At 40.0% G+C, this 26,414-nt stretch overlaps 1 protein-coding gene across 35 annotated transcripts in view; it reads left to right on the forward strand.

Moving 5' to 3' along the window:
* Positions 1-26,414, forward strand: part of GPHN (gephyrin) — a 231,080-nt gene that overhangs the window by 10,350 nt on the left and 194,316 nt on the right. For all 35 annotated transcript variants that reach the window (XM_083456691.1, XM_083456678.1, XM_083456686.1 and 32 more), the window contains exon 2: positions 24,843-24,921. In XM_083456691.1, coding sequence (XP_083312817.1) covers positions 24,843-24,921 — 79 coding nt within the window. The remainder of the gene's footprint in view (positions 1-24,842; positions 24,922-26,414) is intronic.

Raw genomic sequence — 26,414 nt, forward strand, 5'->3', positions numbered from 1 at the left:
CTCTTGCAAACTTCAAGTGTGCGCCCTGCAAGAATACACTTGCTGCACTGAGAAAAGCAAGGAGAGATGCCCAGTGGATTGCCAGATGATGTGCCAGTTACTCCTGGTTAAGGCTGTGTCAGAGTATTCAACTCACTGCTGACAGCAGCAACACTTGCAAAAATGTACGAAGGCATGAAGAAAGCCTTTAGACCAACAGTCAGGAAAACTGCACTGCTGAAAACCTTGTCTGGAGAAATTTCCCTTAGTATTGAATATTTGATGTGCAAAATAATAAATGAAGAAATATTTTTTAAAACACAAACTGGAGGCTGGAAAATGGGAGATTAGAGTTATTGTAATATGGTGAAGAAGATACTAAAAAACAAAAAAATATTGAAAAATGTTTAGAGGTGAGTAGCAGGAAGTTTCCCACTTCCAAAAGAAACAGCGGGATTGTTGTGATTGGGTATGTACTTTGATAGGGATTTGTTTGCTGACCTGCTTTAGTATCCTGAGGCCTGCACTGTTTGCCTTGAGTGTGCATTAAAGTCATTCTTGAAAGGTTGCCAAAGCTTATTAAAACAACTGGCAGTCAGCCAATGTTGCTTATCCAGGTGGGCACTAGTGTGGTGTAATGAAGAATGCTGAAAGGATCGAAACAATAACGCATTGGTAGTCAGGTTGAAGCAGAGGGGTGGCACTGTGGGGTTTTAATCAATACTCCTGGTAAAATGAAGAGATCCACAAGGGACAAGTCATGTTCTAGTGGTCATGTGCAGCTGTTGTAAACAGATGGGCTTTAATTCCCTAGATTATGGACTGTGGTTTGAAAACGATGGGCGTTTGGGAAGGCATGGGCTACATAGAACTAAAATGGCAGTAAGTTTGTTGGTTCATTATTGTTCAAGGGGTTCCTGAACTGATGAGAATATGTAGGGTATAAGAGGGTGTGTTATTTCATTGCACACACACACACACACACACACACACACACTACTTGACTGTAAAAAAAACAACCCTTCAAAAAGAAAAAAGCAATAAATTATCAGTGAAAACAGTTACAAACAATTATTTGAAACATTCAAAAACAATTATGATCAATGATAAACTAAAAACAGATTAAAACGTATGTCAACATTCTACATATTTGGGTAGGCTTATCTAAACAAAAATGTTATCAGCAGGCATTGAAAAGAGTAGTGTACAGAGTATTATCAGGCAAACATAGTGATCTGACGGTACATCACGATGTTCAAAACCCTGCTTCCTACCACAGTGCTGTGAGGCACCGGGGTGAAATCACTGAGACGGTTTCACCCCAGAGCCTCACCTCGCCAGGGAGGAAGCAGCTTTGCTCTCCCCAGCTGAGCAGCCCCCTACTTCTCTGACTTGCCCACCTCTCTGGTGGGCACCATTGCTATTATAAGATAACGAGGGAGGCGTTCATGGTGAGTTTCCACACCTCTTTTTCTAGAAAAATAGCAATGATCATCATATTTTCTAAACTGAGGAAATGTGAACAGAGCTTCTCTCTGTGCGTGAGTGTACCTAGTGGCTGATGTAGGTGCCTTGAGATGGAGGGAGAACCCCTGTACCATTTAACAGCCTTGTTTCCCCCGCTCCTGCTCATTTAGATGTGGGAGCGAGCCCTTGACAGCCATTTTGTGACTGAGAGCCACACCCATTTCAGAGTTACCCAGTAACCTGAAATGTTGGTGGTCCCTGCCTTATATTCTGTTCATCTGAATGAAGACCAATGGCAGCACCACAAGAAAATGTGGAGAGGGGTGCATGATGGGGGGGGGATGCATTTATGATGAGAAATATTTGTCTTGCATGCTAGATCTGTGAAAAAGCAATGGCTGTTTGGATGCTTTCATTCCTAACAGATGCTTTCTAAAGTAAGTTCTGTTGATTTTGATAGCTATTTTTCAAGTGAGCATGCTTAGGTCTGCTGCCTTATTTCAATTTGCAGTAGATGATTTACTTATAACTTATGTGTGCTGGTGTAAGTGTTCTTTCCTTTCAGTGAATAAAATGGAAACCTCTTTTCTTTACCCTCCAGAGCAAATTTCTCACCTCTTTTTATTCCATTGCTTTTAGTAGTTGCACAGCAGGGGAGGAAATCAGATGCAGTTTTTCTTGGCTTAGAGGTGAAGTTTTTCCATTATTTCCTATGTTGAACTGTCTGCCACATTGCTGTCAAAGTACAAGTTACATTCTTACATATCACAGGTTTGCCTGCTCAGCCTCTGTTGTAAGAGTTTGTAATGTCAGTATAAAATATAATTACAGGTGTCTCTGGTTGCAGAATAGCAAAAATAGTTTAGTGTTGGCATCTCTTTCTCGCAGAAATTCCTCATACCTACATGGCACACAAAAATTAGACAGGTAAATCCTTTACTATTTCTAGTTTAGGATTCCAAAAGGCTTCATCCATTCGCTGCATTTTCCCATCTCCTGAAGACACTTGCAGGCTAGGTACATAGTTGAAGTGTAGAATGTAGTGGTTGCAACCTGTTTGCCTGGAAAGGCTCCTGTCCGGAAAAGGGAGGGAACACGTGAGGGTCAAAGACAGGTTGTTCGGGTGCTACAGACGCTTCCCAACAAAAGGAGGGTATTGCGGAGATAAGCAGGACAAACCCTTCCATGATGTGAATTAAGACACTCTCTTCAGCTGATAGCTTGTGAACCCCCTCCATTTCATGTGTTTTGAACTAGCCACCTTTACTGCAAATAGCACTGCTGACTGCCATTCTCAAACACTGCTGCTCCCTCCCTCCTGCCCACCCATTGCTGTCACAATTCACTCCTTTATGACTGCTCACATAGGCGCCAGTTCCTAGGGGCTGAAGTCCCTTTGCCCCCCCTAAAATATTTGAGGTGGCTGCCCCCCCCCCACGTTGATGGGCAGTGCCATTCAAATGGTGTGTGTGCGCGCGTGCCTTGCAACTGATTATGCGGGTCAGGGCTTAATTGTCCCCCCAATAGTTTATTCAAGCTAGCACCCCAAGTGCTCGTGCTTGCACTGACTGGCGATGTAGGCTCACAAACTTTGTTCTGAGGTGCAGATTCCTCAGAGTAAGGAGCTGCGAGTGACATCGTCCAGACAGTTTTTGTGCTGCTGCTAAAGCTTTAATTTCATTTTAATGCCAAGCACACTGGTTGGTTTTTATTGGTAGGTATTTCTATTTAATAAAGGATGATCAGTCTCCAACTCTGGTGGTATTTCTACTTTATCTCATTGTCCTTAGGGTTCACATATTTGTATATCTACTTGGTTCAAGTGATAAGAGTGTACACAGTTTTGTTTTTAATGTGTTCTTGAAGCCATTTCCCTTTCTGTTGCCTATCTCTAACTCTTACTTTCCCTCTGTTTTTTTGGAATCTGGCCAGTTCCAACTTGCAGCAACTTGTGTCATCTTTCTGTTGCTCATTCTGTGTGTTTGAATTTCTGGAAACTAACTGGGCTTTGATACTGCCAGCTCATTTGGAACATGGTGATTATTCCTATACTCCTACTCCTTTAATCTTTTAACTTTATTGGCAGTTGATGCAATCCATTGCTTATTGTAGGCATAAACGTGTGTAAAGCAAATGTAGAAATGTGCTTCTAGAAGTTTCCATTAAAATTTTACTCTTTGGTCCTCCAGATGTTATTGATCTTGACCACACATCAGCCCCAGCCCACAAGGTAGGGGATGGTGAGAGTTGTAGTCAAACAGTGTCTGAAATGGCCGCAGGTTCTCTGATCCTGCTCTAAGCAGAAGCCTATTGACAATTGAGGACTGGAATGTTGTAGTTTTACCCTTCTTGAAACTTGCTAAAGGAATAAAAAATGAAGTTGGCAAATGACAGTTGGTTTCCTCCTCTCCCCCCCCCCCCATTGTCCTCATTTAGGCAGAAGGTGAAAGCATTTTTTAACTAGGCCTTTGGGATGTAATCAAACTTCTTGCAGACACTGATGTTTTATATGTAAGTTATGACTTTTTTATTGTTGTGTCATTTTGTTGACTGCTCTGTGCTCTTCTTGGGGAGAAGAGCATCATATAAGTACAAGGAAATAGATACATGCATGTTGATTGACAAGAAAAAACTCCATAATCCATACTTTGGCAACATCTCTTTTTAGGAGCAACCAAATGTCACACAAGTAAGGTAACCTTTAAGTTATTCAGAACTAATCATCAGGCTGAATGTCACACAAAGTAATAATGATGATTATTATTATATTTATTATTTATACACCCACCCATCTGGATGGGTTTCCCCAGTCACTCTGGGCGGCTTACAACATACAGTCATACCTTGGGTTATAGATGATTCAGGTTGCGTTTTTTCGGGTTACGGACCCTCTGAAACCCAGAAGTACCGGAACAGGTTACTTCTGGGTTTCGGCGGTTGCGCATGTGCAGAAGCTCCGAATTGCAACCTGCATGTGCACAGACGCGTCGCTGCAGGTTGTGAATGTGCATCCCACACGGATCATGTTCGCAAGCCGAGCATCCACTGTACAGTAGGGAGTAAGGGGAACAAGGGCCTGGGGCCTGGGCATCAAAAGTACAAAAATCAGGGTGCATGTTCTAGACATGAGGTCTGCATTTAGATTCTGCTCCAAGATGGGTAGGGTTGCCATATTTCAAATAAGAACAAGTTATTGAGCTTTTTAAAGGATTTTAAGATTGATTTGCCTAAGATCTAGTACAAGGCAACACATTTCAGAAATCCACACACACACACACACCCGACATCAATTCCATCTTTGAAATCCTGATAATGTCCGGGAAAATCCGAACGTTTGGTAACCCTAAAGATGGGGAGTCCTAGCCCACAGATCAGTGCCAAATGGAAGAGAAGAGAAGAGAAGAGATGAGATTGGGCAAAATGTTGATATTGTTGAGTACTGGCTCAGAATCCAAAGAATATCAAATCAGGATTGTATCACTTCAAATAATGAATTTTTGCCTTTGGTGTATGCAAGTGATGCATATCAGGGAAAGAATTCCAACTTCACATATGCACTAATAGGGTCTCAACTGGCAGTGACTAACTGGGAATGAGACTTTGGGATCATAGAGGATAACTCCATGAAGATGTTGACTCAGTGTGTGTAGCTCTCAAAAGTATGAATCCCATGTTATGAAAACTGTCACAATGCCATTATACAAATCTATGGTGCATTATACAAATCTTTGGTACACTTGGAATACTCTGTACAGTTGTGGTCACCTAAGCTCAAAAAGGCTATTGTAGTGTCAGAAAAGGTTCAGACTGAAATGATCAAGGGGTTGGAGCAGGGTGGATTTGATTTAAATCAAATCAATTTAAATCACGATTTAAATCACTAGTCAGTAAGGCTTGATTTGAATCATTTTTTTTTACAGAAAGACTCATTCTTGCTGGTATAATCTTTATATTTACAACCATATGAAGGTTTCATTTTTGGAATAATAAATTTTCAGACTAGTTTTTAAAGTTATATCAAAAATTACTGATTTGGTTATACTACTAGAAATACATAGATAATTATGAAATTATTGTGAGGTTTAATAAGTTAACTGTTTATATTTGGACAACTTTTCTGCTGTACTTTATTGGAAGGAGAAAAATCATTTCCTTAATAACCATTTAAACAATTTATTTAACTAAAATAATAACATTATAGCATATGTATCCATGTTTGTTAACTGATTTGGTTAAAAAAGTACATTTTTTAAAACTTAGACTGAGTTTTAAAGGTAAAGGGACCTCTGACCGTTAGGTGCAGTCGCGGACAACTCTGGGGTTGCGGCGCTCACCTCGCTTTACTGGCCGAGGGAGCCGGTGTACAGCTTTCGGGTCATGTGGCCAGCATAACTAAGCTGCTTCTGGCGAAACCAGAGCAGCGCACGGAAACGCCGTTTACCTTCCCACTGGAGCAGTATCTATTTATCTACTTGCACTTTGACATGCTTTCAAACTGCTAGGTGGGCAGGAGCTGGGACCGAACAACGGGAGCTCACCCTGTCATGGGGATTTGAACGGCCGACCTTCCGATCGGCAAGCCCTAGTCTTTGTGGTTTAGACCACAGTGCCACCCGCGACTGAGTTTTAGCACACATGAAAAACTTAAAACAAATCCTTATTTCCTGATGAATAGCCTTTGGACTATAATGTAACTTAAATAGAAGACTATATGTAGAAAGATTTTTCCTCCAAAAGCATTTTATTTTAAAAATCTGATTTTTTTAAAAAAATCCGATTTTAAAAAATAAATCTGATTTTTTAAAAAAATCTGATTTAAAAATAAAAAAATCTGATTTTTATTTTTATTTTTTTAAAAAACAACACATTGATTTTTATCCCCCCTGGGTTGGAGCAACTCATCTGTGAGTAAATGTTACAATATTAGGGTCCTTTTAGTTTAGAAAAACAGCATGGGTTGGACCTTGGGCTTTTTTTCAGCCAGAACTCACCAGAACTCAGTTTTGGCACCTTTCAGGTAGGCCCCATTGCCATTATGAGAGAACAAAGGAGGCTTTCATGGTGAGTTCTGGCACCTCTTTTTCTAGAAAAATAGTACTGGTTGGATCTAATAGAATATATGAGGTTACGCATGGTGTATAGAAAGTAGACAGAGGACTTTTTCCTCCCTTCATCAAAGTAATAGAACCCAGAATCATCCAATGAAGCTGAATGTTAGAAGATTCAAGACAGATAAAAGAAGGTACTACTTCACACAGCAGAAAGTAAAATTAGTGTTCTGCCTAATTTTACAGTGTTCATGGAGATATGTTCTATCAGAACAGGATTTTCTAAACACCTCAAGTTTATTCTTAGAAAGATCAAAGTGTCTTGCTCTTCAAAATTAACTGCTGTTAATTTTCTTAGTCCATAGCATCTCTTTCCAAAAAGTATATAAAATGTACTTTTGAGATAGAGCTCTATTTGCCACACATAATTTATCATACATTTAAAGAGGCTATTGAGTTAACATTTTTACAGACAAAATCAGTAGCTGCAACTGGAAGAGGGCTACAAATATATTAAAAATGAAATGTTGATGCGGCATGAGTTGTGTAGAGGATTTAGAAAGTTAGTTATGAGTAGGTTCTTTGTAATGTGCTGTTTGATATAAATGTTTAACCCTTGAATTGAAAGGTTAATAGGACCTGTTATAGAACTATTACAGAAGGCATTGTAGCTACAGTATTTGTAGAACTACTATCGAAGAAACTGTAACTGCCCTTGTGTGACACTTACCTATCATATAATCATTAAGGAGATTTGCTTTGGAAGAAATAATGGTAAAGACTGGAGTTTTTTTTTTAGAATGGTTACTCAACTGTAGAACAGAACTACAGTATTTTCTCTTTAAACTACATTCTGATTTGGGTACTTTGGATGGGATTTATGGATTTGTGGATGTGGTAATTGGTTTGTTTTTGATTTGATTATGTATTTTGTGTTTTTATATTGTGATGTTATCTTGTGAACTGCCCTGAGACCTGTGGGTATAGGGCAGTATGTAAATTTAATAAATAATAATTATATTTAAAGTGTCGCTCTCCTTAGGGTGCTCACAATCCACCTTCCACTGCCCAGTGCACATCTGTTACACCTCAACAGATCACTATTCCTCCAACAACTTCCATTCCATTTTTAACTTTAAACTGATGGACCTTAGCAATATTTTACTCTCTCTCTCCTAGCCACACCATATGCACTGATGATAGGCTATTTCCACTGTTTCCAGCATTTTCACATACAGGCCAGCATGGATGGGTGGGTAGATGAAATTTCCTTTTTTTCCTCCCTTGTGAAAAACAAACCCTGTTTATATCTGAGAGAAGGCGATGTAGCTATCTCTTGTCTCCCTTAGGCTGGCTCTCTTCTAAGGAAGACTGCCCAATTGCATTTGTTAGAGATCTTCATTTGTGTGTGTTTGTAATTTTTGACACATGCTTTAAAAATAAAAATTTGCTCCAAAGCAATCACCATTCAGTTAATATGGAGAACACTGGAGCATGACGTGGGCAACTACCTGTTCAATACTTAATTATAAGCTCCTCTTTTCATGGTTGTTTGCTGCCATGTGACCAGGTGTGCCCATTAAAGGGCAAGCTTTGCATTCCTGCTTCTGACAAAGGGTTTGGAACTCATGATACATTAATTGCTGTTTGATTCTAGATTGCCATAGTTCTGTATGTAATGTGTAGCTCATACGCAAGCATAATAATGGCTAATCAGCTTATTATGGCACAAGATTTAACAGAGAACAGCCTACTTCATTAGATGTGTGAAGTGCTGTCCTGAGATGCTGGGAATTCTGAATAGTGAGGAAAGAAAATACATAAATAGGTACCGCTCCGGTGGGAAGGTAAACGGCGGTTCCGTGCGGTGCTCTGGTTTCGCTGGCCACATGACCTGGAAAAACTGTTTGCAGACAAACGTCGGCTCCCTCGGCCAGTAAAGCGAGATGAGCGCCGCAACCCCAGAGTCGTTCGCCACTGGACTTAACTGTCAGGGGTCCTTTACCTTTATTATTTTGTGTAGAGACTAGCTTGTCTTATGTAGAATGCAGAAGGGCTTTGCTTGCAGATCATGCCATATATCACATTCATGCTTTTGACTGTGACTTCAGTATTGCTTCTGAGAGTGTGAATGGCATCATGTTCTGTACAGCTGAGATAGTGAGGTAAATTATCCTGCTTGTTGATTACATTTGCTTGGGCATGATGGTGGTAGCACTCAGTGTAAGAATCTAATCTAATTAACAAGCATCTAGAGATGTCCATGCAGAATTCTTCCTGAGTTGTTGAGAATATGTTTGTTGTTTGTCAGTGCACTTTCCGTTGGTGTCATGGGGAAAAGGTAGTTGATGCTGGTTCAACTCAAGGAATGTTTCATGATAGAAATATTACTTGAGTTGTAGGTGACAGGAAAATGCTTCTGCATAGTACAGAATGGTATCATCTGTGTAGATTTAGTAGGGCAGAAGGTCAGGCCTTGTGAAAGAAAGGACTGTTCTGCCTGGTTCAGTGTGCATCTTGATTTACAGTATTGCTAGGTGAGTTCAGGGTGTCAATAGAGACATATGTTAGTTTTCTTTATCCTTAGATAAATGAATTATTTTTTTAAAAAATCACTTCCCTTGTTTTGAAGAATTTCTGCCCGGTGCATGGCTATGTCCAGTTCAGTTCTGTATGCTGTGTTCCAAACCTGAGGTGTCATTCTTGATCTTTTTCTATTTGCCATATGAGATGCTGACAGTAATATAGGCGTCAAATCATTGATCCAACTTTTAGTATTGTCTATACTGACTGGCAGCAGCTGTCCAGAATTTCAGACAGCAATCTCTCCCAGCCCTATCCAGAGATGTCAGAGATTAAAGTTGCAAAGCAGATTCTCTGCCACTGAGCCGTGGCCCTTTCCCAGCCAGATGTTCAGTTTTCTGGAGAGTGTGTAGCACAAGTTTTTACCATAGTCTGTACAGTAAAGGTACTCCTGCCCGTACGGGCCAGTCTTGCCAGACTGTAGGGTTGTGCGCTCATCTCACTCTAAAGGCCGGGAGCCAGCGCTGTCCGCAGACACTTCCGGTTCACGTGGCCAGCGTGACAAGCTGCATCTGGCGAGCCAGCACAGCACACGGAACGCCGTTTACCTTCCCGCTAGTAAGCGGTCCCTATTTATCTACTTGCACCCGGGGGTGCTTTCGAACTGCTAGGTTGGCAGGCGCTGGGACCGAGCGACGGGAGCGCACCCCGCCGCGGGGATTCGAACCGCTGACCTTTCAATTGGCAAGTCCTAGGCGCTGAGGCTTTTACCCACAGCGCCACCCGCGTCCCTAGTCTGTGCAGTAGACTAACAGAAATGTTGCAGTGTGATGGGCTCCTTTTCATTTTGTCAGCCAGCCATGCCCTTCTCCAGGATACTCTGTTTCATTCCTCCTCCCACTTTGTTTTCTGTACTTCCTACCCTCACCCCAAGCAGTTTGTTCATATCTTGGCTTATTAAAGTTCCTTTGAAGACCTAACAAAAGATCTCAATTGGAAGGGTACAAATTGTTTTGGCTATTTAATGTACTACTTATACTTGGATGTTAAGAGGATGATCACATGCATGATTTTAGTGAGAAGATTGAATAGTTTCATGACAGAAACAAAGTGAGTAATTTTCTGTCAAATTCAGATTAAGTACCTTCTCTAAGGCAGGGGAACTTTTGCATGAACAATGCTAATTGGTATATGGGAGAGTTGCTCTGAGCAAGTCTTCACTTATTGCTGTATAGTATCACTCATCCTTCACTGGCTGCTTATGAAGAAATAATAAATTACAACTAAACCAGAAATCAATGCTGTAATCTGATGATTTCTCTTCATCTGCGCGGGAGGCCTTTAGGACTATGATCTATCAGAACTATATGGCATAGTAATTATTAAGATATCAGCATTAAATAAGATATTTTAGAAGAGGATGAGTTAACATCTGTCAGTGATGGTTTCAAGAAAGAATTTTCTGAAGGGGGACTGGTTTCAATGAACCCAAAGGTCTATTTTGCTCCATTATTCTATAGTGCTTGTGTATACTGGTACACATTTGAGCAGTCTTTTTTTTTTTTTTTTAATAATTTTTATTAACCGACCAATCAAATCAAATCACATCACATAAATTCAGAATTACAAAGCTGAATTTTAAATTTTTGTTGGGGGGACTCATATTTCAAGTTCCGTAGGGCGATTACGATCATCTTCTTGCTGCTGCGTTAATATCCACAAATCTGTCCAAATAATGTTCATAATTCTATCCAGTCTTATCTTGCTGTTTCCACATCTCATCTTGTTCATATATTTTTCTTTTTTTTCTTTATGATCTCTTCTGATAATCTCCTTAAGCAGGTAAACACCAATTATAATCCTGTGTGAATTTTTCAGTTCGTCCAATTATCATATCAAGATGGTTTCCATATATCATCACTTTCATAAATAACAGCACTCTTTCTATCATTAGTCTCGCAAAACTGTTGCCTTCTTTTGTCCCTCTGAGGAGGCTCACCCACAATATGAAAACAGATCTGTTTCTCCTCCCAGACATAAGTCTTTCGACAGAACTTGCCAATATGGCGACACTATTTTTTGCTGCGTCATTCCAAAGCTCTTATGCATTCCACGATCTTCTTAAAACATGCTTTGGTTAGAAAATTATCTCCACACAGTCTTAAATCCACAGCTTAAGTCATTTAAATGGCATTTCTGACTTGTGACTTGTGTGTGTGTGGGGGGGATTCTTGGTTAATCACATAGAGAAAAGAAAGGAAAGTTTTCCCCCTTCCCCCATCCAGTCCCGTTGCCGAACATACCGAGCCTTGGTATGTCTTCTCATTATTTATTCTTGTTCCTCCGACCCGTCTTGTTTATCAGAGATCTCTTCCGTTAGCAGTCTTTACTCCCCCTTCTTCCTTGAAATATGTGCATTAGCTTCCTCCTAATTGTTTCTTTTGAAGTTGCTGCAGCTAGAGGCGCGAATCAGAGACAGTGTCCAGGAGCTCCGAGATCCGCACAAGGGCTTTCTGCCTAGTGCCTCCACCCCCACAAATTCGGGGGTGGTATAGGGCACAGCAGGCAAGGGCAGTCGTCCCCCCACACGCTTGGGGGGCCGGGAGGCTGTTTACTCCCATCACAGCCTCTTAATTACCTCGTGTGGGTCGGAGAGATGTTATTGTCAGCCATCTTCCGATGCGCCCCTAGTGGCCCCTTTCACATTTGCTCCATTATTCTATAGTGCTTGTATATACTGGTACACATTTAAGCAGTCTTGAGTTGCACACCCACTTTTACTGTAATTCACTCTGTCAAAAGAATAATGTAAGAAATGTTGTTTCCTTATGAATTAATTATGGAATACAACTGCTCCTGCAAGAATTTTGTGCTGAGTAGTTGACTGAAATTTAAAATTCACACAAAATGTTTATTGGCCAAGAAAAAAGGTTGTTGCCAGGGCCTTTCCTCACCCAAGGGGCATGATTTTGTCCTTTGCCTCTCTGAAATGTAGCTCAAACCTGGAAAATATATCATTTTCTCTCCAGCTCTAAACTTGGAACTGGGGAGGGCTGCAGAATATAACCATCCCCCCCCCCCAGTTCAGAAGTGGAAGGGGGGTTACCCTGTCTCTGTGCCTGAAAGCTGCTCCCAAGTTCCCATCAATGCAGTGTGCTCCAAGCTTGGGGTAATTATCAGATGCAGAGATAAACCTTACACCTCTACCTTTGGAGGTGAGTGCTTGTTGGGCTCTGCACTTGCACCTAGCAAGCACAGAGCTGACACAAATCCCAGACTTCAGCCCAACCTTGGAGCTGGGAAAGGGATAGGATTTTGTCCCTTCTCTTTACCTCTAGGTTTGGCAGAAACCTCAAGTTCATCTTCCTCAGCAGAGCCTGGCTCATTTCTCATGAGAGGGATGTGTGAGATTATGAAACCCTGCTCAACAATCTCTTCCACAGGAACATAAGAAGGTGCCTCATTGTAAGTCAGTCTATTGATCCATCTAGCACAGTATTGTACCCACTGACTGGCAGTGACTCTCCAGGTTTCACACAGGTCACCCTAGCCATGTTATGAATGCAAATCAGAGGTGGAAGATATAGAAATTAAGGCATTGGTTCCAGTTTTCAAAATATGTAATAACTTCATTTATTGAGGAGTTCCAAGTCATACACCACGTGCTGTGCAGGGATATAGTTACAAGCAATTGTTTCTCTGCCTAACTAAATGGCCATTCTAGTAACACAGGGAATGGAGCAGGATGATATAAAGGCTCCATATTGCTCCTTTGTGTGCTGTAGAGATCTTTCTTCAAAGATGACTGTAACTCTTAAGTTCTTATACTTCCTACTCAGTCTTTGAGACCAATGTGCCAGTTGTACATGCTCCTTTTTATTGCAAGAGCTACATGGCAAATACACTTTCCCAGGATTGTCTTTGTATCACCTGTCAGATCCCCAGCAGAATACCTCAAGGTGTTGGAAATGCAAGTCCCTTTGCATCAACTTTCAGACCCCCATCAAGGTGCTTCTAGGCAAATGGATGCAACTGTCCTGAAATGTGACATTCTTCTAAGGAACTGTTGGTTAGAGAGGCAGGCTAAAGTTGATTCTGAAATGTTTGTATGGATTGGTGAGGAGAGGAGAGCAGGTAACAAAATCTGCAAGGGCCCAGTCCCACTGGGGATGGGTAGAACTTGACAAAGAATGCAGAAAATTACTTGGGTCTAAGAATCTTGATGGTTTTCCAGAGAGTTGCAATGGTTTAATGACCTAGCTCCCAACAGTCTTTTGGCTCAAACCCACTTGTGGTGTATGACCCTGTGAAAGTTGCTGCTGCCCCTGCTGCTGGTACTGCTTGCTAGTTTACTTTGATTTAAATATTTCTATACGTCAAAAGCAATTTATAAAATGACCAGTAAGATATTTTTTAATATTATAAATTAAATGCCCATAAGACACAAGCAAAAACAAAAACACAAGCAAAAAGAACAAAACTCAAAAGAGTCAAATGAAGTAGAAAAATATTTTATCCTGTTTTTGGAAGGCTGCCAGAGAGAAGACTGATTGAATGTTTCATTTCACTGCATCATATCTGCTCCTGAAAAGGCTAATCTAGACCTCCCCATACAATGGAACCTGAAGCATGGCCTCCATGGGAATATTTACATTACAGAGGACGTTGCGTAAGATAGTCAAGACCCAAACCATTTAGGCTTTACTTTCCCTCATCAGGGCTGAAATTAGGCTTTCTGTCACCAGGGTCAAAGACCCAGTTTGGCACCCTACCCTACCCTCCCGGATGAGTGTTTGCATACATACACACACATACATACATACATACATACATATATACAAAACTAACAAACACAAACATTACCACATAAAAAGTAGGCAGTATATCATTTGAATACAAAAGAATCCTAGGAAGTATTATGACTGTATGACCAAAGGGAAAATGAGCATCCCTTCCAGTAAAAGCTAATCGTTTGTCAAAATTGGAACTTCCACGTGCAGCAGTTGTCTATCTGCGGTCAAGTTTTGAATTGGATTTAAGAGAGCAGGTATACAATTTGGGGATACTTCTGGATCCATTGCTGTTGGCCTCAGTGGTGTGGAGTGCCTTCCATCAGCTTCAGTTGGTAGCCCAGCAGTGCCCCTATCTGGACAGGGGTAGCTTAACTTCTGTTGTCTGTGCTATGGTAACCTCTAGTTTAGATTACTTCAACACATTGTATGTGGGGTTAACTCTGAATACAGGTGCAGCTGGTGCAGAATTTGCTGGCCAGGTTGCTCACTGGGGCAAGAAAGTTTGAGCATACTGATCCTCACCCAACTACACTGGCTACCAATTAATTTCCAGGCCCAATTCAAAGTGCTGATTTTGACCCAGAAAACCTTAAGTGGCTCGGGACCGCAATACCCCAAAGACTGCCCCTCCCCATATGAATCTACTTGAACCCTGAAATCATCATCTGAGGCCCTACTTCATGTGTCTTCTTCATAAGAGGACTGGGGGCTGGCAACATGACAATGGGCCTTTTCTGCAGTGGCTCCCTGCTTGTGGAATACTCTCCCCAGGGAGGCTCACCTGGCACTTTTATTATACATCTTAGTGCCAGGCAAAAATGTTCTTCAACCAGTCTTCAACCATTCTATGTCCTTTTAAATGTGTTTGGGTGGAGGATTATCGGTTTGTTTTGTTATTGTTTTTATTATGACATTTGTGTTTTTATTTTATATTTTTATGCTATGAACTGCCCTGAGATCTTCAGATGAAGGGCGGTATACTACTACTACTACTAAAAACAACAACGCCCCCCCCATGGTATTCATGTGGAAGTACCTTAGGCATGCTCACTTAGCCCTTCAGATCCCATCATATGTCTTCAATTGATGCTTTGATATTCTGCCATGCTTAAGCAGATCTCTGAATCCTCTTGATATTGGTATTGACGCTTCTATCTCTCAGATAGTAAGTTTCTAAGTTTTACTACTACATTCCTAAAGTATCTGGAGTAAAAATCTGGTTCCACTGGCATCATTTTCTTTTACTCTTGGAATACCAGTAGTACTTGTGTAATGCAAAACTATACCCACTCATCTTAAATAAAGGGATAGATGAGAAAATAACATGTGTTTATAGACAAAATATTATAATCTTGTAAGCAGGAGGCATCTTGTCATCATATAGCCAGTCTTTCAAATTTTCTATTTCAAAAAATAATAATAAGCGGCTTACACAATTGCTGCAGTTTCAAGAGAACAGCTATATTGTGGATCAATCTGAGAGTGCAAAAGCTCAAAATAGCAACTTGTCTGCCTACGAATCACTATGCACTGTGTGACTAGAGTAGTAAGGGTTTTTCACAATTAGTAAGAATATAGGAAGAGTATTCTCCATTGCTGGCTTCTCTGGCTGTTTTTTAAATACCAGATTGCTGCACCTGGCTTTTTTTAATGGGGCTCTAACTGCTGTTTCGAAGCAGAGTGTCCTTGCAGAAAAGCTGGAGAACCATAAACAGCTGGGATGGCAGTTTTAGTGACCTAGTATAAATCTATGCTGAATCTCAAATATTCTGTTTACTGCATTTCTCTGAAACATATGAGGATTTCATTCAAATGTGTCCATTCTCTAAGAGATGTGCCCAAGTTCTCTTGTTTAAGAGCAGATGCAGATTTTGAGAGAACCATATGTGACTGTACATCACTACACCCCCTCCTCCAACATACTGGCTAATATAAAAGGATGAGCACAAGAACATTACTCTTGAGACCAAAGATCCATTGAGTCCAGCAATCTGCTGGGAAGCTTACAGACAAGAATGAAATAGACCTTACCTATTGCTGGACCCTAGCAGTTGATTTTCATTGGTATGTTGCTCTTTAAATATTGTTTTAATTCTATTATAGTTTAATCATTTTTAACAATTATCTTTAATAAGTTTTTAGTTTTTGCATTTTAGCTGTATTTTACCTTGGATCTCAAAGGCCTTGGCTCCCAAACAAATTGGCTCCCAAACGATCGAAACCCGGAAGTGTGTGTTCCGGTTTTCAAGTGATTTTCGGAAGCCGAACATCCAGCACGGCTTCCGATTGGCTGCAGGACACTCCTCTTCGCTTTGCAAGTGTTACCCAGATTGGTTTGGGTTTTTCTTTTTCTTTTTAGTATTGTGTTAACTTGGGAACAACAATCTCTTGTCCAGGTGCAAGGCGTATTTAGTAATAATGGTTTTGTATGTAGAATTACTTTTTTTCCTAAGGGTTTTATCCATCCTCTGATGGAAGGCTCTTTGTTCCAGAGGAAGCTGCCATGAGTAGAAAGGAGGAGGGAATGAAATCTTTTCTGATTCCTCCTTACCTCTGCAGCCCCCTGCACCCCATCAAATCTGCTCTGGAGGCTTGTGGAAGCCTTTGGAGTGGTGTTGGAGGTTGCAGGAGAAAAGGAAATTGCCTTCTCCCCTTTCCACTGGATCAAAGAGCTTCCTGTCATTTAAAGGACACACTTGGAGATACAAATTGACTAGAGGAAATAATATCAGGGACAGAATTTGCAAAGCTTTTGTAAAATTCACTAGAACGCTAACGTATGCAAAAACATGCAAGTTGGCTATGATTAAATTTCCAATCACAATATAGTTGGCAAGACCGTGCCTGTGAGGAAACATTTTAGAAGATGTGAACTCGCACATGAAGATGATTCAGAATCTCTGAATTATATGGTCTGAGTAGTTTACAATCCTTGAGCTAAAATGCTTTCATTTTCTCTTGTGGAAGAAACATCACTATATTTCCTTCAGAAACAAAGATATTTTTAGTAATGAGTTATTTTATCTTTAGATAGTTCACAGAATCTAATTTAGAGATATTATGGCATCTAAAGTCTGATTTTGCAAGTGGCTATTAATAAAGACTTACAATTTTCAGCACCTCTTACGATCAAAGAACCAAACACTAATTATATGTCTTTGATACAAGCTCCTTTGTTACGGTTGCAGCGTAGAGCAACACTAGTGAAGGTGGTGTTAAATTTTCCAAGAAGCTAGGGGGGGAATGCTTTGTCTCTAGAGAATTTCAGAAGGTAAATGACAACTGAAAGACAAACCTGAATAACTATATTTTTTCAAAAGATTTTAAACCTTTTTTTTTTTAACAGTCACTTTACGGTCCTTCGGAGTTCAGACGTTGTAGTGTGAACACTCTGCATATTTGTTTTAATATGTTGCTCATAGTTTGATAAACCTCCTCAGTATTTTCTACTGACTTGTCAGACATTGTTACTTATTACATAATGTTGCCTAAGCTAAAATTTAACACATTTATCACATGTTCATTTTTCTATCTATGCAGGTTTACTTTGCTTCCTTCTTATATTCAATAAACTAAGGTCTGTGTGCTATTTCCTCATATTACAAGACTAAGCCTAGCATGGTAATAGCAAATCTTAGCTATTCAGCTACACCTGCTCTGCTTCAGTGTTCTAAAAAACAGTCTAGCTCGTTCTTCATTCAGTAACTTCAAATTATGCAAAATAATACAGATTATGTAACTACAAATCTTTCACACATGTCTAAATAATTATGGATATGTTTTGTTAAATACATCTTGTTGTGTGGAGGGAGGGCTTATGCTTTTAATTAAACAATTAAGACTGTTAACATTTAAATCTAAATGATAGCTGTTAACGTGCCTTGATTAAAAAATATAAGCAAATTGGACAAAACTGAAACTTAGTTTGAAGTGGCTCCAATAGGAAATGTCACCACTTAGTAAGAGAACTCAATTGATTAAAACTGGGGATGAGTGGATGGTTTGTGTGTCACTATTATTCCAGGAGTTGTTCTGCCTTATGCTTTTCTCTGTCTGAACTCTAGTTTAATTTGTTTTGAACACTTCTTTTTGGAATTAGTGCGTGTGCAGCAATTTTCAGGTGTTTCTTTCTTTACTGATGTGCATAAGTGTATATACATATTGATTAAGGCATTGGCCAGGAAGGTATCCTGATGAAGTTATGCACATGCACATCAGTAACCAGTAAGAGTTATGAACTTTAAAATGTTTCAAATTACACATGCCATGTATAGCAGCATGAACAAAGCCTGGTTAATGGTGGGTTGTTAATTCATTGGCGCTGTTCTGCAAGTGAGATAAGGTAACTTGGAGCCCCAAAATCAGAAGAGAAATTCAGATGGCAAATTGCCCAAGCAATCCTAAGTTTAAAATAAGACATCAATTGCAGGTTTCTTTAAGTCTAATAGATATTATAGTTTTTCCAATGACTCAACAGGGATTCAAAGAAAAATATAGGTATTTAGTAGGGTAAAAGCACAACCTAACATTTGCCCATATAGCCTGTGGTTCTGAATGCTCAAGAATAAAATATATTTCTTTCTGAATACAGTAGTACAGGTCTGCAGCTTACAAAATAAGGAAAAAACTTTAAAGTAGGACTGTGTTGAACATTACCACTTTGGATTTCATTTTTCTGTAGAATAAATAGGTGTTTTTCACCACCCCCATCAAAATGATTTTGAAGTGCCCAGACGAATTCTAAAGGGGCATGATAGGAGAAATTTCACAACCATGGCCTGGAATAAAGATACATTGTCAGAAAATCCCTAAAAGGACAGACTTTGTAGTTACACAAACATAATTTCATACTGAGCAACAGTTTTTGAGTTTCCATTAGATGGCAGCAATTTCTTAAATCTTGCTTCTTCCACCTTGATGGGGTAGGTGTGGGGATGCCATTTGCATCTTCTACCTAAAATGTATTGAGTCTTCTCTGCAGATGATACTATATAAACTTGTGGCAGAGAACGACACTTCTATAATCCAGATGTTTTGCCATTGGTAGTTTTGAAGCAATTAATCTTTTTTCTTTCTATATGTCTTGAGACTATTTTTGTACTCCTGGATTTTGTTAGACATCCAAGGCACACTGATAAATTATTTAACTTCAGGCTTTTCTCTTCTTGGAAAGAACCAGTTGACTGATTTGTGCAGACATTGGCTAGAATCTAGTGGGAAGGGCCCCTTTGTAAAAGTCACTTCCATTTTCTTTGAGTTGGTAAGCTTGGCGTGTACATTTGGAATCATCAGCATACATGCTTGGAATAGGACATTAACACAAGGAACTTTGAATTGAGTCCAATATGTCCACCTTGTTAAAAATGTAAACAAGAGTAATGTGATGCAAGTTGCGGGGGGGGGGGTGTCTTATATTTCACATATACACTTATGGGGTCATACAGTGAAGATGCTTACCTAGTGTGTGGCTGCACTGTTAGGAAAGGAATTGAAAATAAAACTTCCATTATCATAATGGTGTTATACAAAACTATGGTGCAGCTGTGTTTGGAATACTATGTATAATTCAGTTTGTCTCACTTTCAAAGGGATATTGTAGAGCAGGAAAAGGTTCAGAAAAGGGCAAACAACATGATTATGGGATGGAGAAACTCCTCTATGCAGAAAGGCTGCAGCATTTGAGGCTTTTGAATTTAGAGAGAAGTCAAGTTAGAACTGACATGATAGAAGTGTATGGTATGTAGAAAGTTGATAGAGAATTCCCCTTCTCATAACTCTAGAACTTGGGGACATCCAATGAAGCTGAATGTGAAGATTCAGGATGGAGAAAAGAAAGTACTTCTCTGTACCCTGAACTTCATGGTTTGTGAGAGCGACCAACTAGTTGCAAATATATATGTCCGGGGAGGGACTTGTAGAGGGTAGTGGGACTACTGCAAAGATTATTGGAAGATATTAGCTACTATATTAGATATTAGATACTTTCGTTGTCAGAGAAAGAGACAGAGGGAAGTGTGATCTTGCTTCTTCTCAATCTCTTTGAGGCTTTTTATACAAAGAGCTGTGGTATCCTTTAAGACTGACTCTGTGGGGTGGGCATTGTTTTACAGTGGTTCTGTTCCCATCCCCAGGGTCTGTTCCAGAGAGCATCATTGGGCGAGTGTTCTTTGACCCACTGGGTGTTACACTGTTGTGAGGTTCTGCAGGGCACTAATTTATTCCTAATGCTTTTTGACATCTATATGAAACTGCTGGGAGTGGTTATTAGGGGATTTGGAGTGTGGTCTCATCAAGCTGTTGGTGACAATATAACTTACTTCTCCATAAGGTATGACAGTGCAGGAACTGGTATGATGCTTGGGCACAGTGGTGGGCTGGATGATGGCCAACAATCTGAGTTTGAATTTTGATAAGGTAGAAGCTGTGTGGGTAAGTAGTTACTGGGTCCAGGAAATAGGTCAGTCGCCTGTTTTGGATGTGAGTGCACTTTATCTGAGCAGATACATAACTTGGGGTTGGGGTTACTCCTGGCTCTATCTCTGTCACTGGAGACCTAAGTGGCTTTGGTAGCCAATGGTAATTCCTGCCAGCTACTGCTAGTGTAGCAGCTTTGGCTGTTCCTAGATTTGGATATGTTAGCCTACAGTACTGCAGGTATTGGTAACCGCCAGACTGGATTACTGCAGTGCACTCTGTGTTGGGAATCCTGGAAGCTACAGTAGCTAATGTGGAATGTTGTGGCAAGGCTGTTGAAGGTGGTGTGTAACACTTGTGCTGGAAAAGCTGAATTTGGCTGCCATTATTCTACTGGGCCATGTTTAAAGTCTTTCTGCTGTGCAATGAAAGAGTGTGTTTGACAGCTTCAGCTGTCTATGCTGAATTGAATGATACGGTTTCTTGGGGGTTGTAGAAGACAGCACCTAAAAGAAGGAAGTGGAAAATCGCTGTTCAATTAGTGGAACTCTGCTCATAGTTCCTAAGATCGAGGGCATCACCTTTCTAACTTAAAGCTGCCTTTACTCTGTTTTTGTTTTCTGTCTAGTGTGCAAATAATGGCTATTATTATTATTATTATTCATTTGAATGTACTCAGTTTTGAGTCGTGCCTCCAACTCCAGCATGACTTATTGTGTATAGGAAAGCACAGTTGCATTCCAGCATAGCTGAGTTATGAATAAAATTAAGATTGAGGAACACCAAATAGGTTCAGTGGCCCTTGGCCACAGAAAATGTTGCAAGGCTTAAGAAATACATCATTAGAAACAGTTGTAATACACTGGGTCAATGATTACAAAAGATAAATGTCTCATTTCATTATGGTTAGAGAGTATGACACAGCCTGTGAAAAACAGAATCTCAATCTGCAGTTTCTTGTTTTCCCGACTGTGCTTAAAAACACTTTGGCTCTGATCCAGTTAGCCCTCTTATTCATATTTTTTTGTCCTGGTTTTGTGCACGTACAGCAGGACTAAAGTATTCTGAGCAGTATTTCCCTCTGTTGAGTGCTTCTTCTGGCACCTTCCCACCCCAAAGGAGCTTCCTGTGCAGTATATTTTTTAATGGGGGTGTTCTACTTTGAGGGGGGGGTGAAAATAAAAGTAGTATTGCATACTGTTTGCTCTAATACTTCACTTCAGGTTGGAGGAAGGGCAGGACATAAAAATCTTGAATGAATGAATATGTGTGTGTGTGTGGCTAACAAAGTGCTGGGGAATGGTGACCAGGTGAGAATATGGAAACTATTAACAAGCCCATACACCTGGCGGCTTATTTTGCTGCCTCCATTGCATCCTTAAGTAGCTGGCCAGCACTAGTACACCCTATTTTGGATAAGGGGCTTGAGAGGGTGGTGGCAGGCAAGCTGCAGACAGTCCTGGAGAAAACTGATTTCTGTGCAGATTCAGACCTGACTTTGAGACAGAATTGGTTTGATACTTGATTTGATTTGATATTTGTGTTCTACTTTTCAAACAAATTATTCAAACAATTAATAGAATTCAGTGCAAACTGATAGTGATTTAAAATATCAGAAATGGCTACTGAGCACCAGCCTTGCTTCAGTTGGCATACACTCTCTGGGAAGCTGCTTTTACACCCAGTGCAGAAGCGCATTTCCAGGAACAAGATTTTTCATAGTTTTCAGTATCCACTTCTTTTTACCCTCAAAGAAAGAAATCAATCCCTTCTATGCTCTTTTCAGTGTGGTGGGGCAACAGATTCCATAGAAGAGCCAAAATAGTCTATGAAATTGCATCCACCCCCTTTGTCATTCTCTCTGCTGCTTTCCACATGTTGGGAGCTGAGATTCTATAGTGGGATGCTTGCTCATGTACAACTCATAATGTTGATCTTCTAGGGTTTTAAATCGTGTAGGGAGCCTATGAGTGGAAATGCTCCACTCTGCAGAAGCTCAGCTATATATATAACACGTGGAGTGAGTAGCAGGAGTGGCGATGTGACAGAAGGATACTAGAAACCATCATTTTTAATAGAATGGAAAATATTGGAACAATGGTGACATAATCCAGAAACTTTGTTCTCTGAAATATATGGATGTCTGCATTTTTTAAAAAAATATTTTTTTCACACAAATATTGCTTTCTACTGTGCCCAAAACTACTTTCTTCAGGAAACTGCCAGTGCTGATACACTAGCAAATTATTTGCCAATGATATTAACGCCATGAACCACCAACAGAAAGTAAACACAGATTGAATGCTACTGGTAAATGTAATTTGAGATATGTATAGAAAAGTTATATGACATATCTGTGGGAGAACAAGATGCTGTAAAATGGTGAACTGAACAAGTGAAAAGGTGCAGTACATATTTTATGGTTGTACGCAAATATTACGTTGCATATTTTAAAATAATTTGTAGAAGAAAATTTCTCTGATCTTTAAATGAAAATCATTTTTCATGCATACCAGCTATGTATGTTAATAATTGAAATGAGTCATTAATATAGTTTATCTTTATATATTGTATATGTGTGTGTGAAACTGTGCTTAGTTTTCTGCCTTTACCGATTACATGCGTTCATAATAGGAGAGCCTCTTTGGGTGATAGTATGATCTAGTATTCAATGGAACAAGAACATTATGGTGAAGTTCTCCTCTGGGCTGTTCTCAAGAGCATTAGGAAATGCTTGCTTTGCTTGATGTTTACACACTATAAGCTCACATTTACTTTAGGTGTTGAGTGTTAAAATAACACTCCATACACCATGAGACCTACAGGTCTAGCAAGTTAAATTGAAAATGCTGGAAACATATTCCAAACTTGCAAATTGTTAAGGGAAAGCCTGCCTGTACACCCTACAATTGCTATCCTGTTCAGTCTCTTCCTTTAACTGATGGAAAGAGCACTGCAGAACTGTCCTACCTGCTCCTCCTAGCCTTAAGGACCAGGGGGCAGCTGAGGCAACACAAAAGAACTTTGATCATCTCAAAGGAACTTCACAGTCACCATTTGTTCTCAAATGCCAGCATTGTCCTTGGTGGAGTGAGCTCAACCCTCCACCATGCAGACAACATCTTGTGTGAGTTTGGCTCTTCTTATAAGCTTCTGATGGCTCAGAGGCTTGGTTCATACAGAGGCATGGTCTTCCTTGTTCATTTTGTGAGGAAAATTTGATAGTTCAAAAAATCCTGGGGGTAGACTTCAATATGACTGCCACAGTTTAGCAGGATTTGAAAATGCCAGAGCTTTAGATTTCAACTAGAATGTTGGTTTCTCCAAATGTCAACAGTAAGTCTATGAATAATGGAATCTGGGTATAGTACTTCAGCTGAGGCCTAGATAGTGCTGAATAGAGAGGCTCTGTTGCATCCCCTTTTATTCATACTAATCCTCAGTAATTCACTATAACAGTTATATTTCCTTCAATTAAAATAGCCCATAAAGTAACCTCAGCTGGAGGCTGTACTTTGCTTCCTTAACACATAGACCAGGCATGGGCAAACTCGGCCCTCCAGATGTTTTGGGACTACAATTCCCACCATCCTTGACCACTGGTCCTGTTAGCTAGGGATGATGGGAGTTGTAGTCCCAAAACATCTGGAGGGCTGAGTTTGCCCATGCCTGACATAGACTATAGCTCTTCCCCCCAACTTCCTGAATTTTGCATATACATTTTTTTCTTTGTAATGAGTAATATGTTTATGCTTGGCTTTGAAACATTGAGATGTAAGAAACACAAAATGAAATTCAGCAATTATCTAGGTCATTTTGAATTTTAATCTTATACTCTGTGGGATTGGTAGTTTTGTCCCAGTTTTCTGTCATCAGCAAATTCTTTGTGGCCTGGGGTAAGAACAGGTGAAATTAAATGTTCTGGCAGCTGCTGGGCTTGGTAAAGACAGAATATTGGCTAAAAAGTAGGCAAAGCTAAGTCACCAGCAAACTAAAAAGCTCAACTTGATAGAGTCTTTACCTTTGGGCTTCCAGGTGTTGGTCTCCCATCAGCTCCAGCCAACATCATCAATGGCCAGGGCTGATGGGAGCTGTAGTTAGGAAATCTGGAGGGCCACGGGTTCTACAGAAATGTGTGAAAGCCACTCCCAGCAATATTGTGGGATTTTTTTTTACTGTCATAGTTCTTTCCACCCCAAGTAACTTTTACCGTTAAAGTATGTTTTCCTGACTCTCTCCCCACCACTTTCGATCTACACATGATGGGCATGTACTTCTTTTCATGTCCCTGTCTGTGTTGTGTCTAGTTTGGTCCTCAAAGTGTCTTCTCCTGTTTTAATAGTTTGTTAGGGTTGTCTAACTGTTCAGAACCAAATAAGTTTGCAGTATTTTAATTCCTAGATGAGGCATTTTCTATTCTTGGTATTCAGTATCCTGATTTTGACATTGTGTTTTTACAGTCAGCATTGCTTCATATTAATAATCTTTAGAATACAGTAAAATACTGCAGTCTTTTAGTAAAATTTTACCATAAGACCAACATCATTTAATTGATTTGAAGGTACTATACATGTGTAACATATTTTCATCTCTTGTATTTCTCTTTCTCTTTTTTTAGTGAGTGACAGTTGCTTCAGGAACCTTGCAGAGGATCGTAGTGGGATAAACCTTAAAGACCTCGTCCAAGATCCTTCTTTGTAAGTATCTATCTCAATGTATGAATAATGGATTTCTAATTGAGCCACAAATTGATAACGGATAATCTGTAGAATAAATAAACACACAGAAAACCCAAACATTACCACCTCAATAGGTCAGGCCAGAGGGATGATTGTTTTGTCAACTAAGTCTTACAATACTCAGTTCCATGCTCAGTCTATAGGGAATAGGAAAATAAAATCTGATAACATGAACTTATTTTCCTCTCATGTTAAAAGAAGTCATTAATTTTCTATTGTACACTACAAGTGGAATTGCAACTGACTTTCCAAGCCATTTGGAGTATTGTGTGTTTTATATGTGTAAATCCAACTATTTCTACGTTTTCATCCTGTAACGTTCCATCTCCAGCAATGGGTGTGACATAGCTGCTGTTGGTGGGACAGGAGAAGGTCCAGCTCACCTGAACAGCCAGTTGAAGTCCAATAGGCATTCACTATAATTTTTGTGGTGGTTGCCATTTTATCACTACTGTATTTTTATTTTATTTTTTTGATCTCTTGATTAATTAGCACTAAAACATTTTTCTGGCTACGTTTTTTAAATGAAAGAGTGTTGTAGTGTTATAATGTTAATTATATATATTAAAAAGGATTTTAAATAACCCTTTCTGGTCAGTGCCATTATAAACCAAGTTTCTAAAATAGTGTTGAGCATACAGCATTACTATTTTCTTGAAATAACTTATCTGTTTACCACTATTTTAGCAATCTGGATAATAAGTGGGGTATTTTTTTTATTCTGTAGCAAACTTTCAGTTTTAAAAAAGCTGAAAATAGAGAAAAAGATAACCACCTCAAAGGTTATATATTGAGCTGTGATATCTTCACTTCCCTGATACGTCGTTGCCTATGTGAAAGCCCACCTTTTTTAAAAGACAGAAGATTAGTACTATGTTACTTTAAAAAAGAAATGGGACTTTTTGTGGTCTGAGAAAAGATGGAAGAATATTAGTGTATGGGCAGGACAATGATTGATTGGATGCCCCTCAAAAATGAGTGTATAAACCATGACAATTTACGCTAAGGGCAGTAAAGGTAAAGGGACCCCTGACCATTAGGTCCAGTCGCAGATGACTCTGGGGTTGCAATGCTCATCTTGCTGGCGTACAGGTCATGTGGCCAGCATGACTAAGCCGCTTCTGGCGAACCAGAGCAGCGCACGGAAACGCCATTTACCTTCCCACCGTAGCAGTACCTATTTATGTACTTGCACTTTGACATGCTTTTGAACTGCTAGGTTGGCAGGAGCAGGGACTGAGCAACGGGAGCTCACCCTGTCGCGGGGATTCAAACCGCCGACCTTCTGATTGGCAAGCCCTAGGCTCTGTCGTTTAGATCACAGCGCCACCCGCGTCTCAAGGGCAGTATTCAACTGCATTTTTGTGCTAGTGCAAGGGTATTAACCCCACTCTCTGTCCCCCATGCTATCCCCCAATCTGGTCTGAAAGGTTGAGGGAAACCCAAAACAG

The sequence above is a fragment of the Podarcis tiliguerta genome (genome assembly GCF_965153285.1).
Source record: "Podarcis tiliguerta genome assembly, chromosome: 1".
NCBI lineage: Eukaryota > Metazoa > Chordata > Lepidosauria > Squamata > Lacertidae > Podarcis > Podarcis tiliguerta.